The sequence below is a fragment of the Belonocnema kinseyi genome, chromosome 9 (assembly GCF_010883055.1).
Source record: "Belonocnema kinseyi isolate 2016_QV_RU_SX_M_011 chromosome 9, B_treatae_v1, whole genome shotgun sequence".
In the NCBI taxonomy this organism is placed as follows: Eukaryota; Metazoa; Arthropoda; class Insecta; order Hymenoptera; family Cynipidae; genus Belonocnema; species Belonocnema kinseyi.
Window position 1 is genome coordinate 87,252,210 of NC_046665.1, and position 27,989 is coordinate 87,280,198.

Sequence of the window (27,989 nt, forward strand, 5' to 3'; positions counted from 1 at the left end):
ATGCCCAGCAAGTTTAAGCTCAATCGAACAATATTTATGGAATAAAATTTGATACTTTTGCCATATTGAATCTAAATGTAAAAACCATCTAGGGAGTGGCAGTTTTTGGCACAATAACAAACATGATCTTTTGCAAAATTGATAATTTTGGAAAACTTCACGGTCTCTGCCATCCTGATAAAGCAAACGTTGATGACTTTTAGATGGCTGTTATTTTTTATTATTTCGCAATTATGAGTTTCGCACATGATCATTTTTTAGGGTTTTGCAGAAGTTTCTAAACAAATTAATCTAGAGCATACCATCTTCATTAGGTTTGAGCATTTAAAAAAAATGAAAGTTCATTAAATTCTAGAGAGATGTATGATAACTGATTTTTACTTTGTTTCTATTAATTTTTTATTTAACAACAACGTTTACGTTTTTGTTGTACTTTCTTTATAAACAATCGTGTTTTTGCGACTAATTATATTTATGTAAAACATGGCATTTTTTACGTACGAAAGTAATTGTGAAAGATATAAAAAAAGTGTATATCTTAACAATTGCTGATCTAAACACTTCGTTTCTTTAACAAAATGTATCGAAAATTCGTCGATTTCGTAAAAAAACAAAACTACATCCGATTGTTGATAAGTATTCAAGAATAGGTGACAGATTTTTAAAAATAATTTAAGATTGTTTCGATTGAAAAATAGAAAACTGCTGATTTGAAATTGACGAAAATCTATATTTCTTTATGAAATTAGATTCAACAATTGACAGTTGTTATGAAATTGAAGTTGAAAAATAGGCTCCAAGTGTTTTTAATTCTATTTTTAGTTCTGAATATCATTTATAAAGAGTGTTTTCATTAGTATCATGATATTTTCACGAATATAACTATTCAAAAAAAGTTGTATCCGTTAACAAATTACAAATTTAATCTCAACTTTGTTGTTAAATAAAAAAATTTTAAATCAACTCTTTCAAATCTGTTTGCAATTTGATTAGTTTAAAAAAATGCTCTAATCGGATCAAAATTGTGAGCTCTAAACTAATTTGTTCAGAAAATCATTTTTGGCCCACTGTGAGACGGACGGACGAACAGACAGATACCTGATCGAAACTATAAGGATTTATGCACTGGGTTATGAAGCTTTAAAAATTATAATCCACAAAATAAGTATTTTGAAAAGATTCAAAATGGTGGTCATCTCGATTTGTTATTAACTGGCTTTTTCATATGGCCCCCATTTTGAATTCGCTTCATGTGCTAAGAAGGTTAAGTGACAGAAAGGGCGTAAGGGAGGAGAATCAATGAGATGAGTATAAATAGTGATGGGGAAGTATGGATGGGGTAGGGAAGTTGAGAAGGAGAAGTAAAGAAGGTGATTGGGTGGGCGTGGAAGGCTTAGAGAGGTGGAAGAAGGTTGAGGGTAGGGAAGTAATAGATGAATGAAGGAAATGATAAGCTAAGTTCTTACAGGATAGGTTAGCAGAGAGCGGGTAGTAGAAGGCGGAATGAGCAAAGTTAAGAGGGAGTGTATATGTTACAGGCAAAGTCCAATGTGCCGTCGCACCGCAGTGTGCCTAGTCCCTCCGCGAATTGACTGAGCGGTGTCAGGCAAATTCGGAAGTAGCACTTTCACTTCGGACTCTGCCTAGCCAAATCGCGAAGTGCCCGACAGGCTCAGGCAAAGTTCGGAGTAAAAAGAAAACCTACGGGGTTTACTTTTCCCGCTGCACAGTAAGCTGGCTCGAGAATTTACAATTCAAAATAGTCTACAGGTCGCAATTGTGAACGGATATGAAAGTTTTTTTTTTAGAAATAATCAGTATTAAATTTGTAAGGAAACTTATTGATTATATTTATCAATTTTTGTTTGAAATATAATTATTTATTTAACGCAAGTTATTCTCTTTAAAAAAATTAAAAAATAAACTCGATATGTATTATATTAAACGTAGTATCTTTCTAAATTCGAAATACGCGACGAGTTTTCTGCAATTTTGAGGGCACTGAATTTGTTTTCGAATTTAATTTTCATCGCTTGATTTTCCGCTTTGTCTGCCATCGTTAAGAATTTTCGAAAACACTGTCGATTTATAAATGTTATTCCGAAGCGATAAAAACAATTTATTCGGAAATGTACACTGAAACGCAAACCATAAGATAAAAAATTTACTTTTATAGTACTTCCAACATTCGTACAGGAACTTCTATTCAAAAATCTTCCAAACTTCGACGACCACGTCAGTGACTAGATTAAACTATTGTTGTTTTGAGGATAACTAAGTAGGTGCATCAATCCCTAAATAAAAGGGCGGTGGCAGGGAGGGAGTGGGGAAATAACATTTCTTTATTAGTTACGAAACAAATACGAAATTAAAAGGAAATTTTGTTTTAAACTGTCATTGCTAAACCATTTTTAAACCAGATATTCAATTGATCTATTTTAATTAAAGACAGATTTTTATTTGCCATACTAAATCTTAGTAGCGTTGTCTAAACAGTGATTTTCGATCTCAATAAATTAATATTTTAAATGTTAATAACAAATTTTAAAACCGAAACACCTATTACTGGCTCTTTCTTACTGAAAAATTTGTTTTTAACAATAAATATTGTAGTTTTTTATCTATTAAATTTTACAGTTTATCTTTCATAATAAAAAGTATTTTACACGTATATTGAAACTATTCACACCTTAGAACAATAAAAATATTAAAAATGAATTATTTATGTTTTCTAAGTCTATCTACGTCAAATATGATGCATATTGAGTTTTTTATTTTTAGAAAATAACTTGCGTTAAATAAATATATTAAAACAAAAATGGATAAATGTACTCAATAAGTTATCTTAAAATTTTCATCCTTATCATTTCTAAAATAAAAACTTTCAAATCTGTTCACAATTTCGATCTGTAGACTATTTGGAATTGTAAATTCTCGAGCCAGCCTACTGTCCGGACTTTGCTTGAGCCTGTCGGGCACTTCGCGATTTGAACATATACAGGGATGGTGAGGGGAATTGGAGGAGAAGAAATATGCGTAGGGAAATATTGAGGTAGTGGACGATTGGAGAGGATAATACGCTAGAATCGTACGAGATATGGTAGAAGATAGCGGAGTGTAGGGTTAATGCGGACAGTGAAAGTGTGGCGAGGGGAATATTTAAGAGGATGAGAAGAAGTGAAAGAGTTTAAATAGGAAGGGGAAGCATGGTGAGATAGTAAGGGAAATGAGGAATTGTGGGGTAGGGGAATTGCGGGGAGGGGCAGTATAGTAAATGATGTGACGGGCAAGTAACAGAGAAGGAGTAAGGGAGGGCAAGTAGTTGGCGAGAGGAACCAGTGGAGGAGGGAGTTAAACAAGTTATGGGGGGGGGGGCATAAAAGTCTTAAGGGGGCGGAAGTAGGTGGAGGGGAGTAATAGAAAGTGGAAAGGATGATATGTTAAGGTCGTACAGGACAGGAGAGAAGAGAGCGAAGTGTCGGGTGGCGAGACCGGGTGAGCAGGGGAGGGAATTAGAAGAAAATAAGGGAAGTGATTGGGCGGGATGTTGAAGAGAGAGAAGAAAGAAGTAGGTGGTGGTAAGGGTTGTGGAGGTCAGGGTAAAGGATGATAAGATATGATCGAAGAGGAAAGAAAACGATAAAAGAATGAGAGAGGAGTTATATTTAGATTCGATGTTAAGGTGGGTACCTGAGGACTCCTCCGGGAGTTGAATCTTTAACATCTTTAAAGTTGCTTTTGGAATTACGATACTTCTAAAAAAAAAATTTTCAAAAATGAAACCACACTAATTCATTATATTTTTGTTGCAGCGCGGCCTTCGACACCCTCACGAATCACAATGTGGCGATTAAAAAGCTCTCCAGGCCTTTTCAAAATGTGACACATGCAAAAAGGGCGTATAGGGAGTTTAAGCTTATGAAATTGGTTAATCATAAAAATGTAAGTACTGAATAAAAATGTTCCTTTTTAAAAATTCCAGAATCTTCCTCTTGTTGTTTTAATGTTAAAAAGTGTGTCTACTCATCTAAAACACCTGACAATGTCAGGTAATTAGTTATTTTATGTAATGATTTTAACGGGTGAGGGATCAGCAATCAGAATTGCTTTCAAAAAATGCCATATCCTGCTGGACAGGGAACCCGGGAAATGACCGGGAATTTTCGGAGACCGAGAAAAAGCCGTAAATGACATGGAATTTTTTTTGACCCTCAAATGTTACAAATTTCAAAAGAAGAATCTGTCAAAGTTCAATTTTAACAATTTTTTAAATAGTTGAATTTTTCTCTTCAATTATGATAGCATTCAGTTCATAATGATCAATTCAAAAATCTCGTACTTAAGAAAATTTTCCATTTTAGATTTTTATTTTTCAACATACATTTATAATTTCACGAATTTCAAAATGCAGACTTTCAAGACTTGAAAGTTGAAAGCGTTTAAAATTGAAAATTTTTGATAAAAAACCTTTGTTTCTGATTAAGTGTAAATATAAATAAATCAAAATTTATGATCTTCCAGAGTTCAACTTTAATAATTAAACTAACTCAATTCGAAATCCTTAGTCGTAAAAAATGTAAATAATTTGAAACTAAATTGTTTGAAATAAAAAAGCCTTGAGTCTTTAAAATTTCAAGGAGCTTTTAACTTTGTACTTTTTACGTGTTGTATTTCGAAAATGATTAATTTGTAAGTGAATTCGTATTGACTTATCTATTCATACAAAAAATGTATAAGCTTTTTAAGAATTGTGAAAGGCTTCAAAAGGATAAAAAACACTTTCTTAAGATTGCTAGGAAAATAGAAAATGATTTTTTATTTTAAAAAATTGCTTGAAATTCGAAAAATTCAACTTCTAATGTCAAAATGTTGTAGTAAAAAAATTATTAAATGTATTGATTGATTCTTTAATTTAGATAATTGAAAGCGATGAAATGGGTATATTTTTCGAACTGAATCTTAATATTTCAAATCTGCAATTTATAAAAGTTAAAAATTCTAATTGTTGCAGTTTGAATGCATTTAAATAAAAACTATTCAATTGAAAAGCGTTAGTACTTCCCATTTTATAGGTGTAAGTTATTGCGCATTAGAATACAAAATTTTCGAATTAAAAAACTTTTAAACATCAATTTTTAAAGTTAAACATGTAAGAGTTCCACCCTAAGTGCTTTAATTTACAGTTAATTTTTCATTAGTTCATTAGTTACCTGCTGAAGGTTAAATTTAATTGACCGTATAAAATGTTTACGAACCGGGAAACCCCAGGACGTGAGTAGACACACTGTTAAATCAAATCAGTTTGAATGCTAGGACAAAACCTTGAATGTTAATTTTGTATGAGATAGATTTGAATGATGATTTTCACCTTGAATCTGGACATGAAGACAGTTTATAACTTGTGGTCTAAGCGAATATTCGGCATTGACATTGCAGTAATTTAACGTGTCACTGTGCAGATTATTGGACTCTTAAATGCGTTCACGCCTCAACGGTCGTTGGATGAGTTTCAAGATGTCTACCTCGTGATGGAGTTGATGGACGCCAATCTGTGCCAAGTGATCCAGATGGATCTGGACCATGAACGCATGTCGTATTTACTCTACCAGATGCTCTGTGGCATTAAGCATTTACACTCTGCTGGAATCATCCACAGGGTAAGCAATTAATGCCTATATTTCGAATTTATTTGTCATTGAAAACCCAATCTGCGGTAAATAATATAGGGCTCAAAGTCGAATAAGATTCCACGTGGATGTCTGCTTGATTTAATGAAAGTAAGTGGATTTTTTTATCTGCATTCCTACGTGGATCTTTACGTAATAATTTTAACGTAAAATCTCAAGTGGATTGTTTCAATTTACTGCGCAAATTTCACGTGGAAGTCCTCGTCGATTTCTACGTAATTTAAGGAGACTACGTGGAAGTTTTAGAGTTGCCGCTACTTGGAACTCTACGTAGATTTTCAATTGAAATTATCTCCACGTGAAACTCCGCATCAAGTCCCAAAGATTGTTTTAATTTACTGCGCAAATTTGATGCGCATTGTTGCAATTTTCGCGAAAATTTCATGTGGATTCCATCTGAAAATCGGGTGGTTAATTCAAACAATTCACGGGAAATCCGTGTAAATTTTTCAGCGATTTAAGGAAACTACGTGGATTTTCCATCTGGATTTCTACGTGTATTTTCACGTGGAAATTTTAGGTATTCCACTTAGTTGAACTCTACGCAGATTTCTTTAGTAAAAACACTTCTGTGTGAAACGCCGCATCAAATCCCACGTGCATTGTTTTAATTTACCGCGAAAATTTAACGCAGATTGTTCCAATTTTTGGCGAAAATTTCGCGCGGTATGCCACTTGACAATCGGCTGGTAAATTGAAACAATTCACGTGTAATGCCGCGTCGATTTTTGCGTGGTTTAAGAAAACTACGTGTACTTTTCAGCTGGATTTATACGTCGATTTTCACGTGAAAGTTTTAGGATGTTCACGTAGAAGTTTTAAAATTTTTACGAATTCCTCGCCGAGTTCTACGTAATTTAAGGAAACTACGTGGATTTCTAGGTAGAAGTTTTTTTCCAAATTAAATCCCATGTGGATTGTTTTTATTTGCCGCGCAAATTTGACGTGGATTTCCTCATCGATTTCTATCTGATTCAAGGAAACTACATGAGGTTTTCACGTGAATTTCTTCTTGAATTGTCACATAAAAGTTTTGGGATTTACACTATTTTTCGCGCAAATTTTATGTGATTGTATTGTGAACTTTTCCACGTGGGTGTTCGCTGGTCAGAGAAAACCTTGAAATCAGGGAATTTTCTCGGTCAGGGAAAATCAGAGATTTGAAAAATATGAGAAAAATTGGGTAATTTTTGTGAAAAGCATTTTAAGTAACTGACAAAGAATAATGGGGCCTGCCGTAAAGTATTTTTTGCTCACTTTTTGTATTAAATCACTTATTACACCACTTTTTAACGATAAAATCGCTATAATAAAATTTTTAAAAATGAGTTTATCCACTTTTCTTTAAATAAATTAAACCATGGATTAGCCTTCAATAAATTCCCAAGAGCTTTAAAAATTTTCAGGGAATTTCAAAAGATTTAAAAGTATTTTAAATATTTTAAGTTTTTTTAAAAATATTTCAAGACATTTTCAAGTAAATAAAAAATGTCAAGGATTATGTAAAAGTTTGAATGTCTTAAAGGGATTTTAAAAGCTCTGTAGGTATTATAATACTTTTTTCAAGATTTTAGGAAATATCAGATTTCAGGTAATTAGACCAGATTTTGAAAATATTTTAATGGATTTCAAAGTATTCATTCACAAGGATAAAGGGATTTTTTAGTAGGATTACAAATATTTTGAAATATTTTAAGATATATACAACGATTAAAATTTTTTGAAGATTTTTTAAACGATTTCAAGGAATTTTCAATTTATTTCAATAATATGAGTGGATTTCAAATTTTTTAAAGAGATTTTAGAGTATTTTTTAAAATACGAGAATTTTTCAAAAGCTTTACAAAACTTCGAAGGATTTACAAAAGATTGTAAGGGCTTTGAAATATATTAGCGTAGTTTTAATAGATTTAAATAATTTGAAGTGATTTCATGTGATTGGAAATATTTAACGTATTTTTCAAAAACCTAACAAATTTTCATTAGCTCTAAAAAGTTTCAAGGGATTTAAAAGTTTTGCAATTAATTTGAACTATTATAGGATATTTTTAAAGTTTCCAAGGCATTTTCAAGTGATTAAAAAAATTTTCAAGACATTTCCAAGGATGTTTAGAGATTTTATGGTGTTTAAAAAAATATGAAGGTATTTCAATAATTAGAATTGATTACAAATAATTCTAAAGATATTAGGCTTTTTTTAATTCAGGAAATTTTCAAGAGCTCTACAAAGTTTCAGGTGATTACAAAAGATTTGGAAGAATTTATAATATTTTAAGATATTTTAAAAAATACCAAGGAATTTTCAAGATCTTTAAACAATTTTAAGGTATTTTTAAAGATTCTAAAGGATTTGAAATGTTTTAGTGTATTTTAAAAGTTTCTAAAGCATTTTCAAGAAAGAGCTTTAAAACGTTTTAAGGAATTTCAATAGATTTCAAAGGATTTTATATATTTTAAAAGGAATTTTAAAAGCTTTTAAGAGATTTTCAATTGATAACGATAATTTTAAGGGTTTTAAAAGAATTTCAAATATTTTAATGTATTTTAAAATATTTCAGCGCACTCTCAAGAAATTTAAACAATTTTGCGGGATCTCTGAATATTTTAACAATTTTAAGGGATTTAAAAAAAATGCATTCGGTTGTAAAGAATTGCATCGAATTTCGAAAGATATGGAACAATTTCACAGGATCTATAAGGCTGTAAAATATTCTAAAGTATTTAAAGGGATTTTATAAGAATTCCGAGGACTTCAATTAATTTTTAAATTCAGAAAGTTTTTAAATACTTTTTCCAGGTTTTCCGAAAATATCAGATTTGACAGAATTACAAGGAATTATATTTTAAAAATTTCCATTTAAAAGTAACTATTTACTAGAAATTAGGGATTTCGTAGAGTTTCAAAGATTGAAAGAGATTTTAAAATATTCCTTGCAATTAATTTGAAGTCATTTAGAATTTTTCTAATTTTTTCTAATTCATTTGAATTATTTTTAATTTAACTTGAATTTTTTGAAGTCTTATGCATTCATCTTAAATTCATTAAAATTATCCTCGAATTCTTATAAATTTAATCAAAGTTTGTTGATTTATTTTAAATTCTTTCGAATTCTCTTGAATTTTTTTATAATTTTCTTGAATTTTTTCTGAGTTCTTTTTAAATTTACTGAATTGAATTAATTTTTGCATATTTTTCAATTGTTTTCCAGTCACTTGATTTTCCTTTTAATTGATCTTGAATTTTTAGGAATATCATAGAATTCTTCTTATTTTGTTTGAAATGCTCTAAACCCACCGCAATTTTACTAAAATCATTGGATTTTTTTCGACTTTTTCCAATTATTTTAAATTTATCTTCAATTATTTTTAATTCCTATGAATTTATTCTAAATGCGTTTAAATTCTCGAAATTGGATAAATTCAATTGTATTCTGTCGAATTCTTTTTAATTCTTTGGATTTCTCTTAAACTTTTTTTGAATTTGCCTGAATGCTTCTAAATTCAATCCAATCTATTAAATTCAATGATTTAAGAAAATTATACTTAGTTCTTTTTCAAATTATCATAATTTTTAAGCATATTATTATATTCTTTTGAATTACCTTGAATTTTTTAAGCTGGCTGCAAACTTGCTGAACTCAGTTAATTTTTTCATATTTTTAAATAGTTTTTATGTCATTTGAATTTTCTTCTCATTCATCTTGAATTTGTTATGAATATCTGATCCTTTTTCAATTCATTTGAATTATTTTTTATTTATCTCCAGTTATTTTGAATTCTTTTGATTTAATCTTAAATTCTTAAAAATTTTTCTCGAATTTTTATAAATTTAATTGAATTCTGTTGAATTCTCTTGATTTTTTTGTTCTACTTAAATTCTTCTAAATTTAACCAATTCTAATAAATTCAGTGATTAATTTAAATTATTTTAAATTCGTGTTTAGTTCATCATCATTAGACATTTCTTCAGATTTTTTTGAATTTCCTTGAATTTTTTCTAAGCACATTTCAAACTTAGTGAATTCTTGAAATGTTTTCATAGTTTTAAATTGCTTTGGAATGACCTAAATTTTATTTTAATTTAACTTGAATTCTTATGAATATCATCGAATTCTTTTCGTTTCTTTTTAATTCTTATAAATTCACTCAAATTTTACTGAAATCAATGGATTTTTTGTATTTATTTTTCTCACTTTTTGCATTTCATTTGAATTATTTTAAACTTAACTTCAATTCTTTATAAATCTTATGAATTTATTCTAAATTCGTTCAAATTCTCCCCGAATTTTTATAAATTTCATCGAATTATGTTGAATTCTTTTAAATTCAAAAGAACATTACTGACATTATGTATTATAAATTAGTAACTTTTTCACCCTTCTTAAGTAAATTAGACTGTGGCAGCATTGAGAATAATTAATTACAAATTAATAAATTTAAATTAATTTTATTCCATTTGTTAAAGATTTTATACTAAAAATTTAAATTGTGCTCTTAAAATATTAATGGCCAGGGAAAATGTAAAAATGAATCAGGAAATTTTTATTTTTAAAATTCCCTAATTTTTCCCTGATTAAGAAGTAAATCCCAGTATTTTATACTGATTTTGGCTTCGATTTCAGGATTTGAAACCTAGCAATATCGTCGTCAAGTCAGACTGCACATTAAAAATTTTGGACTTTGGCCTCGCCAGGACTGCTGGTACGACGTTTATGATGACACCCTACGTCGTTACACGATATTATCGAGCGCCAGAGGTAGGTCTCCAAGGGCGATGTCCATTTTATTTATTTCGTTTATTTATATTTATTTATCGCCGTCATGTAGCTGAGGGGTCGCCAGACCCTGTCGCCGACCTTTGCCAGCAGTATCTTTGTACTAATGAGGAATAAAAATCGAAACAAATAGTAATTTTCAAAGTAAAAGTAGTATTTCAAAGAAGAAATATTTCTGAATAATAATATAAATATTTATTACCTTTTTTGTGAGGAATTTTACTTTTTTCTTGAAAATTTAACTACTTGCGCTTATAAGCTAAACACTTTTATTAAAAATTAAATTTTTTGTTGGAATATTCATTATTTTAATTGAAAATTGATCCCTTTTCAAAAATCTAATTGCTTTGTTGAAAAACAATGTTTTAACTTTAAAATTAATTATTCCAGAAGAAAATTTAACTTTTTTGGGTCGAGAATTGACATTTTCTACTTTAAGATTCAGCAATTTGGGTGTAAATTATTTTTTTTTAATTGAACATTCATTTATTTCGTTAAAAATTTAAATATTTTGTTAAAAAGTTGACTTTTTTGGTAGAAAATTATTTTTTCTTTGAAAGTAAATCTCCTTGCTTAATACTTCTTACTTTTGATAAAAATTAATTTCTTTGGTTAAGAATTGAATTTTCAACGGAAAATTTATTCTATATTAAGTTGAAATTTTATCATTTTTGGATGAAAATTGTTATGTTTTACTTGAAAGTTAAACTATTTTTTTTAATTCACGTAATTTATGGAAAATTCGTCCTTTTTTTAGAAAATTTATCAGTTTGGTTGAGAGTTAACTTTTTCTAGTTTAAAATTTAACAATTTGGATGTAAATTTATCTTTTTTAATTGAAAATTTATTATTTTGATTCAAATTTACGTATTTTTATTGAAGAAATCGACTTTTCTGGTAGAAAATGATTTTTTCTTTGAATTTTAATCTCATTGTTTAAAAATTCTTCTTTTTATTTGAAACTTCAAGTATTCCAGTTAATAATTCACCATTTCATTCGAAAATTCATATTTTAGGTTAGAAATAAATTTAATTAGTTGAAAAATAAACTATTTTGATAACAATTAATTTTTTTAATGGAAGATTTATCATTTTAATTGAAAATTCATTTATTTCATTGAAAAATTAGTTATTTAATTGAAAACGGGTTTTTTCTTTGGAAGCAAAGGAATTCTATTACCAAAAATTTAAATATTTTTCTGAAAATCCGATTTTTGTTTTTATTTGAAATTATATTTTTCTAGGGAAATTTAACTATTCTATTTTTAGTTGAAATTTGATCTTTTTTTATGAAAATTCGACAATTTGGTTAAAAATTATTATTTTTAAATTTAAAAATTAAACTATTTTTTTTAACTCATGTAATTTTTGGAATATTCGGCTCTTTTTTTGTACAAAATTAATCTTTTTGTTAGGTTTAAATTTCAACTGTCCAGTTGAGGATTCATAATTTTAGTTAACAATTTATAAATTGGGGTGATAGTTAAATTTTTCAACTGAAAATTTAACCGTTCCACTTTTAGTTTCAAATTGAACTTTTCTAGTTCAAAATTTAATAATTTGGATACAGATTTGTCTGTTTAAATTTAGAATCATTTTACTTCGGTAAAAATTCACGCATTTAAAAGAAAAACACTTTTTTAGTAAAAAATAATTTTTTTCTTTAAAAGATAATCTCACTGTTATGGTTGAAAATTCAAGTGTTCCAGTTAAATATTCATCATTTGAGCTGAAAATTCATCTTTTAGCTTAAAAATAAATTTAGTTGATTGAAAAATAAACTGTTTTGTTGAAAATTAATTTTTTTACTAAAGATTTATCATTTTAATGAAAAGTTCATTTTTTTACTTGAAAAATGAGCTTTTAGATTGAAAAAATGTTTTTTCTGTGGATGAAAAGGAATTTTTTACCGCAAACTTAAATATTTTATTGAAAATTTGTTTCTAAAATAATACTATTTCTAAAAATACTATTTGAGTTGAAACTTCCATAATTTTAGTTGAAAATTCCTTTTTTTTTTGCTTAAAAATTATTTTTAGACTGAAAATTGAATTTTTGGAAGTTCAACTGTTTCAGTATAAAAATCATTGTTTTATTTGAAAACTCATTTTTTGTTTAAAATTTAACTACTCCTGTTGAGGATTTATAATTTCAGTTGAAAATTTGACAGTTAAGATGAAATTTAATTTTGAAAATTTGTCTCCTTTGATTGAAAATTCAACTATTTCGCTAAAATTGATGTATTTTGTTGAAAATTTGTATTTTTTGGTAGAAAATAATCTTATTGTTTAAAAATTCATAATTTGGTTAAAAATGCAAGTATTTCGGTTAGATATTCATTATTTTAGTTGAAAATTCGTAATTTCATTTGAAAATTTATTGATGCTGCAATTTTTCGATCTGTTGAAAGGAAAGTTGAAAATAAATGTTTGCGGTCGCGAAAAAATGTGATTATTTTAATATTAACTGACCGGGAATTTAAAATCATCCGCCAAATAATGAAGATTTCGAATAAAATATTCCTAAATTACTAATTGCAAAATGAAAAAATACAATGATGTTTCTTATTTTATTCCTCATTGCTAAAAAGGAGTCTGCCCCTCTCCAATTCTGAGTTGCACAAAAGTTAAATTATATTTTTCAAGTTTCTTTGTTAAATAATAATTTGTCTTAATTAAGCTGCCGCTCTTGGGCAACATTAACTTGAATTGACTCTAATTTCAGGTGATTCTTGGCATGGGATACACGGAAAATGTGGACATCTGGTCCGTTGGTTGCATCATGGGCGAAATGATTCGAGGAGGTGTCTTGTTTCCTGGAACAGATCATATCGATCAATGGAACAAAATCATAGGTGTGTATATGAGCATATTTTTTCTCTTTTTCCCCTTTTCGAGTCCTATTTTTTTCTAGTCACATTTTTTCTCTACTGAAGAAGATGAATTCTCAACAATACAATAACTTTTCAATTATAAATAAATAAAAAAAATAATTAAAAATAATTAATAATTAAAATAATTTAATAATAATTAAATTAATAACTAACGATAATCAATAATTTAAAATATTAATAATATTAAATAATTCTTCAATTTAATACAATAATTCAAAACAATAATTCTTACCTTTGCATCCAGATAATTGAACTTTAAACCAAAGATTTAAATGATTTTTTAACAAAAAGGTGAACTTTAAACAAAACGCATAAATTTTTAATCAAATAGTTGCATTTTCTATCGAGAAGATTAATTTTCTACCAAATAGACCAAACTTCAACAAAAAAATTCATTTTTAACTAAAAGAAACAATGATTCTTCAACTAAAAATATGGATCTTTACCTGAAAAAATAAAATAATTTTCAACGAAAAATTTAATAGTTTATATTTCAACAACAAAATTTAAATTAAAATGAAAAACTAAATAGTTAAAACAAGTTCAATTTTGAGTTAAAAAAGTAATTTTTGACAAAAAAAAAACAGCGAATTTTTAACTAAAATTATGAGTCTTCAACATATAATGACAAATTTTCAATGAAAAATGCAATAATTGATACTTGAAAAAATAAATTGAACGCTAATCAAAAACAGTTGTATTTAAAAAAATATATTAATTTTAGAAAAAATAGTTGAATCCTCATTTAAAGTAGATTCATTTTCAACCAAATAGTTGCATTTTCAACAAAAAAAATGGGGTTTTCCACTTAAAAATACGAATTTTGAACAACATACATAAATTTTTAACCAAATAGGTAAATTTTCCACACGAACATATTTTTATACCCAGAAGGCGAATTTTCACCAATTTATCTACATTTTCAACTAAATAATTCAAACAAGTTCAATTTTAAGTTAAAAAATTAATTTTGTTCAAAAAAAGCGAATTTTTAACTAAAATCATGAATCTTCAGCATATAAAGAGGAATTTTCAATGAAAAATGTAATAGTTGATATTAAACAAAATTAATTAAAAATAAAAAACAGTTCGATTTAACAAAAAAGATCAATTTTGAACAAAATATTTTAATCCTCAACTAAAACCGATTAATTTTCATCCAAAAGTTTCATTTTTCACGCAAAAAATGGATTTTCTATGAAAAAAGAAGACATTTAAATCAAAATACATACATTTTTCACCAAATTGCTAAAATTTTATTTAAATAAAAACGAATTTTGTACCAAATAAATACATTTTTGAGCCGAGAATATAAAATTTAAACAAAAAAGTTCATTTTGAACTAATCAGTTGAATTTTTGACAAAATAGTTAAATTTTAACAACAACAAAAAAAGAATTTTTAACTGAAATTATTAATCTTCATCTTAAAAAAATTAACTTTCAAGAAAGTAGTTAAAATTTTAACCAAAAACGGTTTTTAGCGAAATTTAATTTAAATTATATTTATAGAATTTTAAATTGTTTCTACTTATTTGAATACATTTTTTCGATTTTCAAAATTTTTTTGTAATTTTCTGACTTAACAAACGGACATAACAAAATTTCAAAATATTTTAAGTTATTTAAAAAGATTTTAGGAAATTTCAGGAGATTTTTTTAAATGTAAGAACTCTTAATATTAAAATTTGTTGTTATGGATTTTTAAATATATTACGTTTTTACTATCAGAATATAAAAATAGTCTAGTAATAAACCTGTAAAAACAAAAAAAAATATTCGAAGTTAAAAATTCTTGAAATTAAAAAATTTCCGAGAAAAATCCTGAATTGTAAAATTACAGAATAATAAAATCCCCAGAACTTGAATCAATTTATTATTGTTTAAATTTAATTTTTAAATTCTCGAAATAGAAAATTGTCGACAGAAAGTACATGAATTATAAAATATCTGGCACATTAGAAATTAATTTAAAAAACATTTTTTTAGTTGTTTAAATTCGTAAAATTTAGATTATTAGTTTAAAAAAAAAATAATTTAGCCATTTTCTTTCGGAAATTTCCTATTTAAAGAATTAAAAAATTCAGTAATATTATAAAATATCGGGAATTTTTTCATTCCAAAATTTTATAATACATTGCCAGCCATTTTATAATTTTGGATTTTTCTATTTCAAATATGTTTTTTTGGGGAATTTCAAAGTGTCATGAATGTATTTTTTTATTATTGATGTATTATTATATGAATTTATATCCAAGGAATTTCCAACGATTTCTGCTCATTTTTATTAATATTTACGATTTTAAGTGATTTTAATAAATTTCTAGATAGTTTTAGGTACTAAATTAGATTTTATTTTAAAGAATTTCTACGGATTTCAACAAAATTTCAGGCAAAAATAAGACATAAACCAATTCTAAAGGATTTTAAGTTATTTTAAAAGATTCCATAGAATTTAAAGAGATTTTATTTCCAAATATTTTAGAAGTCTTAATATTAAAAATAATTTTTGTTTTATACTTTTAAATAATTTATTTTTTTAAATATGAGTAAATAAAAGCCCGGGGACTTTTACTTTAATAGTCATCTCTTGGGTTAAATATTAAACTATTTTGTTAAAAATTCATTTTTTTCTTTGGTAAAAAATTAACTTTTGTATGATAAAAATTTAATTAATTTATTGAAAATATATATTTTCCAAGTTGAAAATCAAGGAATTTCTACGGATTTTAGCAGTCTCAAGTGATTTGAAAGAATGCCAAAAATCTCGAAAAATTTTAGAGATATAAAGTAATTTTAAAAGATTCAATAGAATTTAAAGAGATTTTGCTTCAAAGTCTTTTAGAACACTTGCCATTAACAAAATTATTGTTGTGGATTTTTAAATTCTTTATGTTTTTAATATTATATAATAAAAGTCCAGGCACTTTTAGTTAGAAATTCATCTCTCTGGTTAAAAATTGAACCATTTTGTTAAAAATTAATTTTTTTCTCTAGTAAAAAATTAATTTTCTAATTTGCAAATGTAACAATGCTATTTTTGGTTGAACATATGTCTTTTTGAGTTTATAATTCAACTTTTTAGCTGAAAATTTAAATTTTATGTTGGAAATTCAACTATTTCACTGAAAATTTATCTTTTTACGTTGAGAGTTCAACTACTTGGTTAAAAAAAGTGGTATTTTTTCGGTAAAAAATTCATATTATTAATTAAAAATTCGTGTTTCTGGTTGAAAATTCAATTATTTTGTTTAACTTTAATGTACCTCGTATAAAATTCAACAATTGTGTACAGGTCATTTTTTAATTAAAAATGTAACTATTTTGTTGAAAATGCGTCCCTTTGCGTTATAAATTAAATTACTTTGATAGAAAATTCAACTATTGTGTCGAAAATTAATTTTTGTTGTTGAAAATTGATGTATTTTGTTAACAATTCATAATTTTGGTTAAAATTAAACTAGTTTAAGTTCAAAGATATTCTGGAGAACTTTAGGGAATAAATTTAATTTTATATCAAAGGATTTCTACGGATTTCAACAGTTTCAAATTATATGAAATAGTTCCACCAAGTTATTTTATAAGATTCAAAAGAATTATGGAACTATTTTGTTGAAAACTTTTTTTTTAGTAAAAAATTAATTTTTTTAACTTGTAAATGTAAAAAATGGCATTTTTGTTTCAACATTTACCTTTTGAAGTTGAAAATTTAGTTATTTGGCTGAAAATTTATCTTTTTCAATAGAAAATTAATATGCTCGCTTCAAAATTCATGCTTTTGGTTAAAGATTCAATTATTTTGTTAAAAATTATTTTAATTAGTATGAAATGCAGCAATTTAAAAATAAATTTCTAGTTAAAACTTTAACTGTTTTGATGCAAATTTGTCTCTTTGGGTTAAAAATTCAATTAATTTGGTAAAAACTTCAACTGTTATGTCGAAAATTAATTTTTATTGTTGAAAATTTATGTATTTTTGTTTCAAATTCACCATTTTTCTTGAAAATTCAACGATTTGGTTAACTTTAAACGAATTAAAGTTTAAATATATTTGAGAGAACTTCAAGGAATGAATTTAATTTTATTTCAGGGGATATGAAGAAATTCCGCAAATCTTGAAGGATTTTAAATATTTTAAGATATTTTAAAAGATTTAAAAGAATTTCAAGCTATTTATATTTATTTTTCTTAAATTATTTATATTTATTATACATTATGGATTTTCATCGACCTAAGCGTATCCAATTGAAACAACGATTCTTCAATTGCAGAAATCATCAAAAAAAATCTTAAAAAATTATTTAAAAACTATACAATTTCTCAGAAAAAGATTGTTTGTCCATCATTCCCCTTTTTTGTGAAAAATTACCCTATTTTCCTTTTTTGTGCTCTTTTTCGCTGTAATCCCTGGTATATGGATATTTCAATGTTTATGAAAATATAAAAATTCGGAAAATTAGAATATATTTTCTTTCCAGAACAATTGGGAACACCAGCCCAAGAATTTATGCAACGACTGCAACCGACAGTGAGGAATTACGTCGAGAATAGGCCACGATATCCTGGATACCCCTTCGAAAGATTGTTCCCAGATATATTATTTCCGTCCGATTCGTCGGAACACAATAGATTAAAGGGTAAGTTACCTGTCTGTGCTGAATTTCGATAATTTAAACAATTTAAGATGCTTCAATTGGGTGTCCAGCGACCTTGTAAACCTTGAAAACCGGAAATTCTCCTTGAATTTTTTTTAAACTTTGAAAACCGAGAAATCTCCTTGAATTTCTCACGAGAACCTTGCATTTGAAAAAGGTTTCAAAATATTTTTAAATATTTCAAAGCTTGTACAATATTTAAAAGGATTTTGAACATTTAAAAAAGAATTGACGGATTTCAAAGACATAAAAAGGAATCAAGAATTTAAAAAAGGTTTATTGACCAGATTACAAATATTTCACAAAGTTTTTAAAACTTTCAAAAGATATTTAAGGATTTTAAATATTTTAAAAAGTACACCAGATGTCAAAGATTTCATAACATTTCAAAGATTTGAAAATATTTTACAAAGAGTTTAAATATTTCACACCAGATTTCAAAGATTTTAAATAATTTCAAAAGGTTTCAATAAAACAGAGATTTTAAAAGATTTCAATGATTTCAAACAAAAGATTTCAGAATATTTTACAAGATTCTACAAAGATTTCAAGGAGTTTAGAAATTTCACAAAGATTTCTAATTTTTTAATGATTTTAAATGAATACAAAAGATTTCACAGATTAAGATTTCTAATTCAAAGTTTTCAAAAAAGGTACAGTACAGCAGATTTCAAAATATTTTAAAGATTTTAAACGATTTCAAATTTTTTTAGTAGATTTCAAAAATATTTTAAATATTGTACGAAGGTTTCGAATATTTCAAAGGATTTCACAAAGATTTTAGAAGTTTCAAGGATTTAAATGATTTTACCAAAATTTAAAAATATTTCAAAAGACTTCAAAAAGATTTCAAATATTTTAATGATTTTAAATAAATAGAAAATATTTTACATGTATTTGAAAGATTTTATAAAAATTGCATAGAGATTTCAAATTCAAATAATCTTAGGATTTTACGAAGGTTTCGAACATTTCACAAATATTTTAAAAGATTTCACAAGCATTTAGAGGTTTCAAGGATTTAAATTATTTTGCCAAAATTTTAAAATATTTCAAAATGTTTCAAATATTATAATGATTTCAAATGAATACAAAAGATTTCGCAAAAATTTCTTACAGATTTCAAAGATAACGAAAATGGTGCAGTACGGTCAGATTTCTAATATTTCAGAACATTCCAAAGATTTGCAATTTATTCAAATTTTGGTAGAAGAATTTAAAAATCTTCCACAAAGATTTAAAAGATTTTACACGATTTAAAATTTTTTTAGAAGATTTCAAAAGATTTCAAAAATATTTTAAACGTGTTAAAAAGATTTAAAACATTTCACAAATATTTCAAAAAATTGCACAAAGATTTCAAGGATTTAAATAATTTCAAAGATTTTACGAAAAGTTTAAAAGACTTCACAAAGTTCACAAATATTTTAATGATTTCAAACGAATACAAAAGATTTCAGAAATATTTCACAAATGTTTTAAAAAATTCATCAAAATTCCAAAGATTCCAAAAAGGTCACAGTAGGCCAGATTTCAAAGATTTTAAAACATTTTCAAGATTTTAAATGATTTCAAAAAGATTTCATAGATTAAAAGTCCTTTAAAGATTTTATAAAAATCGTAAAAGATTTCATCAAAATTACATAGAGATATAAAAAATACAAGAATTTCAAAGGTTTTAAAAAGTATACAAAATATTTCAAAGGTTTGAAATAATTTGAAAATGTTTAGAAAATTTCAAAAAATTGCACAAAGATTGCATGCACATATTTTAATTATTTCAAATGGATAAAAAATAATTCAAAAATATATTAAAAGAAATACAAAAAGTAGGGAAGATTTCACAATTATTTCAAAGAATTTATAAGAATTTCAATGTATTTAAAGAATTTTAAAAATGTTTAAAGATGTCAAGGTTTTCAGAACATTTTAAAGGTATTAAACAACTTCAAAAGGTTTCAAGCAATTTGAGAAGATTTAAAAATATTTCAAAAGATTTCGATGATTTCAAAAGACCAAACAAGTTTTCAAAAACAAAGATCAAAGAAAGATTTCACAAATATTTCAAACATTTCAAAATACTGAATTATATTCTTGGAAAATCGTTTTTTTTTTTTGTTGAAATTTTTTTTTTAATAACAATTTAACCATTTCATTTTTGGTGAAAATTTTTATTTCTTATTTGAAAATAAATTATATATTTTGTTGAAATTTCGATTTTATTTATAGACAATTTTAATACTTTGGTGAAAAATGTAAGTATTTGTTGAAAAATTCTTTTTTTGAAAATAATTATGTTGAACTGAAAATTTAACGATTTAATTTTAATGGTATTTTCTAATTTTTTAGTTGAAAGCTCATGTGTTTTGTTGAAAGTTTATCGTTTTTGATAAAAAAAAAGTTATCTTTCTAGTAGAAAATTCATGATTTTGGTTGAAAATTATAATATTGCTTAAAAAATTAATCAACTTTATTGGACATACACAACATTTTGTTAGTAATTTTTTAAATTAAAAATTCAACAGTTCTGTGGAAAACTCGTCTTTTTCGATTGAAAATTTAATCTAATTTTGGTACAAAATTATTTTTTTTTCTTAAAGATTAATTTTTCTGGTAGAAGGCGCATGATTTTAGATGAAAATCGTTTTGTTTCAAAACTAAATTGTATTCCTGAAAAATATTTTTTTAGTTAAGAAATATTTTTTTTTCTACAAAATTTTACTATTGAATTCTATGTGATAATGTGTCTTTCTTAGTGGAAAATAAGTGATTTATTTTATTAAAATTTCATGTTTTGTAGAAAATTGCAATATTTTGGTTAAAAAATGTAACTATCTTGTAACTGAAAATTTCACTATTCCACTTTTAATTATGGTTTTATCTTTTCTAGATGAAAATTCATGCTTTATGTTTTAATTTTTCTTTTTGGAAGAAAATTAATCTTCTTGGTAGAAAATTCAAGGAATTGGTTTAAAGTTGAACCAATTTCTTAAAAATTAATTTTTTTTGTTTGATATGCATAATTTTAATTGAAAATTCACCTTTTTTAAATGTAACTACTTTGTTTTTTATTATTAAATTCATTTGGTTTCTGTAAAATGTAACAATACCATTTTTGTCTCACATTCCTGTTATTATTTCAAAATTCGAAATTATTTATTACTTAAGCAGAAAATTCAACTATTTATTTGATTTTCAAATAAATTGCTTTTCTTGGTCAAAAAAAGATTTTTTTTAAACTAAAAACTTAAGAATTTCTTTTTGGTGAAAACTTGTCTTTCTTAGTTAAACATAATGTATTTATTCTGTGAAATTTTGTTTTGTATGTAGAAAATGAAGATTCTTACTGGAAAATTAATCTTTTTTATTAAAAACTGAATTACTTTATTCTTCAAAAATTCATCTTTTTGTTAAAAATTTTTAACCTTTTTGTGCAAAATTTCGTACAAATTAATCTGTTTGGTAGAAAATTTAAATTTTTGGTTGAAAATTAATTTTAATGGTTGAAAATTCATGTATTTTCTTAAAAATTCGGCTTTTTCGGTAGAAAATTATTATTCTTGGCTTAAAATAAATATTTGTGGTTGAAAATTCAACTGTTTTGTTAAAAAGGAGTATTTATTCAGTTGAAAATTACTTTTTAAACTAAAAATTTAACTATTGCATTTTTGGCGGAAAATTGATGTTTTCTAGTTGTAAATTAGGTCAGATTGTTAAAGTCCAATCATGTCAAGCACCTTAAAAAGCATATTAAACATAAATAAAAAAATAAATAATAATTGAATAATAATTAAATTATTAATTTTTTTATTCAGCGAGTCAGGCGCGGGATCTTCTCTCACGAATGCTGGTGATTGACCCAGAACGCCGCATCTCAGTTGACGATGCACTGTTGCATAATTACATTAATGTGTGGTACGATGAGGGCGAAGTCAATGCTGTAAGTAAAGAACAAAAAATTAACAATATTTTAAAAATGATTCTATGTGCAGACTTCACAGTTTTTCTCCTTTTTTCCTTTTTTTTCAAAAATTTATCTTTTTTCACCCTGTTTTCATGAAAATTCTTTTTATTTTTCAATTTTTTCACTCAAATGCGATCTAATTGAATATAACAGAATTATATTGAGAATTCATCGCTTCTCGTTAAAAAGTCTACTATTTCGTTGAAAATTTAATTGTTTTCTTCGAAATTTAACTATCTTGTTAATAATTTAATTGTTTTCGGAACATTCGTCTTTTTTTTCGTATGAAAGCTATAATTCTTTTTAATTGAAAACTCTACTATAATATTTTTTCTTTAGAATTCATCTCTTTGGCTAAAAATTCTACTATTCGTTTTAAAATTTAATTAATTTGTTGAAAATTACACTCATTTATTGAATCAACTATATTATTGCAAATTCATGTATTTTTTATGGAAATTTGTCTTGTTGAATATTCCACTTTTTGGGTTGAAAATCCAATTATTTCTTATTGAGAATTTATCTCTTCTGGTTTTAAAAAATATTTACCTACCTGGTTGAAAGTTGAATTACTTCGTTACAAATTAATTTTACTATTTAAAGATTCAACTTTTTTTGTCAAAAATACTTTTTTTTAAGTTAATTTTTTAAAGTGGTAATTTAAATATTTCATTTTTTGTCGAAAAGTGATCGTTTTTCGTTGAATATTCATATATTTTCTTGATAATTATTCTTTGTTGATTAAAAAATTCATTTTTCTGTTTAAAAACTTATATTTTCAATTGAGAATTCAACTAATTGTTTAAAAATTAATTTGTTTATTTAAATATGTATCTCTTTCTTAACAAAATAATATTTGGTTGAAAAATCCTTTTTTTTTATGTAGAAAGCTTGCCTTTTTGATTTGAAATTTTTTTCTTTTTTTGTAGAAAATGTTTCAGTTGGAAGTCTACCTTTATAGGTAGAAAATTCAACTATTTGATTAAAAAGTAATTCTTTTTGGATAAGAGTTGAATTACTTTGTAAAAACTTAATTTTTGGTTTGAAGATTTATCTCATTGGTTGAAAATTTACCATTTTTTTTAAATAGCATTTTTCTGGTTTAAAATTTACCTTCTTGATTTAACTATTTTTTCGAAAATTCATGTTTTTGGTTGAAAATTCATTCGATTAGTTGATACTTTCACTATCGTCTTAAAATTCCGATTTTGTTTTTTGTTAAAAATTCATTTCTTAACCAAAAATTAAATTTTTTATTTTAAGTGTATTTTTAAAAATTAAAAAGTCAACTGTTTTATTTAAAATTAAATGTATTTTTTTTATAGAAATTCGGATTTTTTGTAGAAAGTTTATCTTCTTGGTTGAAGATTCATCTTTTTGATTAAAAATTCAACTAGTTGGTTAAAAAGTCAACTAATTTGTTGAAAATTTGAGTTTTTCGGTTGAAAATCCAATTATTTGTTGGTTAAAAGTTCATTCTTTTTAATTGAAAAGTTTACTTTTATTTTTTTTATTGAGAATTCATCGCTTTGTTGAGATTTTGTCTTTATTTTCAAACATTTAATTATCTGGTTGAAAATTGATCTACTTCGTTAAAAATTAATTTCACTGGTTAAAGATTCAACATTTTTGTCGAAAATTCTTCTTTTTTTTAATTTAATTTTTGCAACGGGAAATTGATCTATTTTATTATAAATTCCGCTTTTTAGATAGAAAATTCGTATTTTTTTTATTTCAAATTTTTTGTTGAAAATTCACCTTTTTTGGTTAAAAATTAATTTTCTGTTGAAAATTCATTCCATTGATCGGAAATTTCGCTATTTTGTTAAAACTGTCATTTTATGGTCATTAAAAATTTATTTTTTTTAACCAAAAATTAAATTATTTAAAAATCTCAAATATATTGTTGAAAATTCGACTTTTTTTGTTGAAAATCCTATTATTTTTGGTTGCAAGTTCATTCTTTTTAATTTAAAAGTTTAGTATCATACTTTTCTTTTGGTTAAGATTTAATTTTTTTTAAATATTTAACTACCTGGTTGAATGTTGAACTACATCGTTAAACATTAATTTTACTGGTTAAAAATTCAACTTTTGTTTAAAAAATTATTTCTTTTTTTTAGTTAATTTTTTTTAAAAGAATTATTCTTTGTTAGCAGAAAATTTGTTTTTCTGGTTAAAAATTCAACTTTTGTTTCAAAAATTATTTCTTTTTTTTAGTTAATTTTTTCAAAAGAATTATTCTTTGTTAGCAGAAAATTTATTTTTTCTGGGTAAAAATTCATATTTTCAATTAAGGATTCAACTGTTTGTTTAAAAATTAGTTTTCTATTTAAAAATTTATCTCTTTCTTTTTATCGAAAATTCTTTTTTCTTGAAAGTTAATTTTTGTAAAATGAACTTTTGAAAAATGAACTATTAACTATTTTTTTGTACATACCGCTTTTTAGATAGAAAACTCGTCCTTTTGGATTTCAAATTCTATTGTTTGTACAAAATGTTTTTGCAGAAGATTGACCTTTACACGTTGAAAATTCAACGACTTGTTTAAAAATTCAACTAGTTTGTTGAAAGGTCGTCCCTTTTGATTGAAAAATCAACGATTTAGTTGAAAAGTCATCTTTCTTGATAAAAAAATTTATTTATTCGGCCTTAAAAGTCAACTTTTTAACAAACAAGTCGACTCTCAAGCTTGAAAACTCAACTCCTTAATTTAGAAATTCATCTCTTTCGGTACAAAATAATCTTTTATTTTCTTTAAAAGAAATTATACCCCTATTTTCTCGAAACATCACCTAATAGTTCCTATTTTGAGAGGATTTTCGAGCAGTGAAGTCTGCACAGAGCTCGCGTCTCAGATGTGACCCAACACGTTTACTTTCAGCCTGCACCAGGTCCTTATGACCACAGTGTGGACGAGAGGGAGCACACAGTTGATCAGTGGAAGGAATTGATCTACCAGGAAGTCATGGAGTACGAGACAAGTCATAATGTGCCGCCCCAATCATCAGACACTGCTGGATCTCGATAGACAAATCGAAATCGATAGTTCTTTGAGTCCAACCGCAGACCAGAAAGACAGTCTGAATTATTGTGAATCGCGGTAGAAATACGGCCTTTCGACGGTGCCGATCACTGTCCTTCGGGAACTCTTGTAGCGTCAATGACGATGTCAGCCCAGTGAAAAAGCAGCGCCACTCTCGTGATAGGCTACGCCCGTGCAATCCAAGCATGCCACAAAATTACCAATCCTCGGGTTTCGCTTCTCACGGGTCTGAATTAAAAGCGCGCGTTCGGAAACTCTCAACACCTTCACTGGCTACGCACAAACACGCATACGGCTCTTGCATGTTTTCGTCATCACCCTCTTTTAATCAATTTTCCGTCGAGACAATCCGCTATTAAGGGTTCTTTCCAGGAACGTCACAAGAAAGTTTTTTCAATGATGACGATTAGTTTTGTCGTTGATCCTTTTGTTAATCGATAAATATTATAGACACCGTCGCTGTTGCTGTAATCATTAAGGTAGACGAAAACACGAAAAGTACAAAAAACTTTAAGCGTCAATGAACGCTCCTTGTGTATTTTATCTCCTCACTCACGACTCTTAAGCGAGTCTCTCAGATTGGAAAGAGTTCTGGTTTAATCTTTGAGTCTTCAGATTTCGTCTGTCTGGTTCCAGAATGAAACTGAACGTGCGCAAGGTCTGGAAGCACTCTATTATCCCTCTAATATTTCCCTTACTTTTTCTGTTTAAAGCTATTTAAATATGCGCTAGAGGGATAGGAGTACGCTGGTGGTGGGCGACTGCCCAAGTTCCAGACCTTGCGCACGACATATTCGTAATGGTGTGACAATGATAAAATTCCGAAACTGGACAGGGTACAAATTACGAAGACTTTTTTCGTTTTTCCACATAGCTTAGGACTTTCGTGAAAAAGCTTCGTGCTGATTGCGGTTAAATAACGGCGGTTAATTTTAATACGTTAAGGTATAAGGGCAAGTGTGTAATTTTATTAGCATACCGGGACTTTTTTCAGGTCCTAGAAATTGTCGTGACCCTTGCAATCAATTTTTATTAGATGTTGCTAGCGAATTAGTTTTTAATTCTTTTAATTCGGAGGTTGTTCGTTTCTAGAACAATAAGTGGGAATCTTTTTGCGTTAAATTGTGATATCTTTTAAAAGTAAATCAATGTTTGTGGCGCAATAAGCAGCGGTGAAAAATAATTTTTATTTCTCGGTCGAAGAAGATCGATTTTTAATATTGTTTTTACTTTCTATTGTAATGCATCCGTAGCCAGTGTGAACGCGATATTCGGAAGAATGTGAAACGCGTCACAGAGGACGTTTCCGAGGAACGAGGATGATATTATGAATAATAATAATTATTATTATTGTATTTATTACGAGTCAAGGGTGAATTACAAAATATTGTCGAGTGGAGGAACGAGTAATTGTACGGTAAACGTTGAACTTTTATTTTCCACGATGACAGAATATATTGCTACAGTCCGATCCAAATAATCAAGCTTTTGTAATACTAAAATAATGATACGGCTAATTACATAATTGTAATGCACATGGTAATTAGTGTGAGAGAGTGGGAGAGTCCGAAAGAAAGCGAGAGAGTGAGATTAATTAGTTTGAGTCATTGTTACCACGAACGCACGACAAAACTCTCTAGTTATTCGGAATTAATCCGGGCACTTCGAGCAGGCGCCTATAACTGGGCGATGCCCATTCGAAAATTCTTTAAAAGTACTTTACATTTGTACTCTAAAAAACGATTAAATTGATTGAAGTTCGCTTGAAATTAATTTAAATCTTTCAAAAACTCGGGAATCTCTTTGAATCTCTTAAATTTGTTTAGATTTCTTGAAATCTCTTAAAATCCTTTATAGTATTCGAAAATCCTTTGAAAATTCGTGACATTATCAAAAGTCTTTCTCAAAAAATGGAATAAAATCCTGTGGAGTCCTTGAAAATCGTTTTAAATCCTCTGAAATCTTTTGAAATTTCTTTAAATTATTTATAATATTCGGAAATACTTTGAAATTCTGTTCTATCTTCCGAAATCCTTTAAATCTGTGGATATAGTTTGGAATATTTTAAAATCTCGTATAATCTTTGGAAATCCCGTGAAATCATCGAAATTCTTTGATATCTCTAAAAATCTGTTAAAATAATGTGAAATATTTGAAATTTTTTAAAATGCCATGAATTATTTGGAATTATCTTGAAAGTCCTTAAAAAGCTTTAAAAATTGAACATCCTTTGAAATCCTCGAAATCCGTTGAATTGCTTCTAAACCTCTTAAAAAAACGGTTAAAATCCTTTGAAATCCCTGAAATTTTTCAAAATACCATAACTTATTTTTTTTAATATTTTAAATCCCTTAAAACGCTTTAAAGCTGTGAATATCTTTCAAATCCCTTGAAATTTTCGAATCCCGTTAAATGCCTTTAAAATCTCTCAAAAACGGTTAAAATCCTTTGGAATCTTTGCAACTTTTTTGAAATTCTTTAAAATTCCATGACTTATTTTAAAATATCTAAATATCCCTGAAAACGCTTTAAAACTGTAAAAATTCTTTAAATTCCTTGAAATCCTCGAAAACTGTTAAATTCCTTTAAAATTTCTTTAAAAAACGTTTAAAATCTTTGAACTTGTTTGGAAATTTGTTAAAATGCCATAACTGATTTTTAAATATCTTAATATCCTCAAAATCCGTTAAATTTCTTAGAAATTTCTTTAAAAAACGGTTAAAATCTTTGAAATTTTTTGTAAATTGTTTTAAATGGGATAACTTATTTTGAAATATCTTAAAAACCTCGAAAGCCGTTTAAATTTCTTAAAAAACGCTTAAAATCTTTTTAAATATCTGATTTTTTTAAAAATTCTTTTAAATAGGATAACTTATTTTGAAATATCTTAAAATCCTCAAAATCCGGTAAATTTCTTTCAAATTTACTTTAAATGCGCTTAAAATCTTTTGAAATCTTTGATTTTTTTCT

The 27,989-nt window shown here is 26.4% G+C and overlaps 1 protein-coding gene across 6 annotated transcripts in view; it reads left to right on the forward strand.

Moving 5' to 3' along the window:
• The window catches only part of LOC117179404 (stress-activated protein kinase JNK), a 473,020-nt gene extending 446,006 nt beyond the window's left edge, over positions 1–27,014 (forward strand). For all 6 annotated transcript variants that reach the window (XM_033371160.1, XM_033371161.1, XM_033371162.1 and 3 more), the window contains 7 exons: positions 3,813–3,942; positions 5,460–5,657; positions 10,310–10,444; positions 13,187–13,316; positions 17,833–17,991; positions 21,825–21,949; positions 24,858–27,014. In XM_033371160.1, coding sequence (XP_033227051.1) covers positions 3,813–3,942; positions 5,460–5,657; positions 10,310–10,444; positions 13,187–13,316; positions 17,833–17,991; positions 21,825–21,949; positions 24,858–25,004 — 1,024 coding nt within the window. In that variant the 3' untranslated portion in view covers positions 25,005–27,014. The remainder of the gene's footprint in view (positions 1–3,812; positions 3,943–5,459; positions 5,658–10,309; positions 10,445–13,186; positions 13,317–17,832; positions 17,992–21,824; positions 21,950–24,857) is intronic.
• The last annotated feature ends 975 nt before the right edge of the window (positions 27,015–27,989 follow it).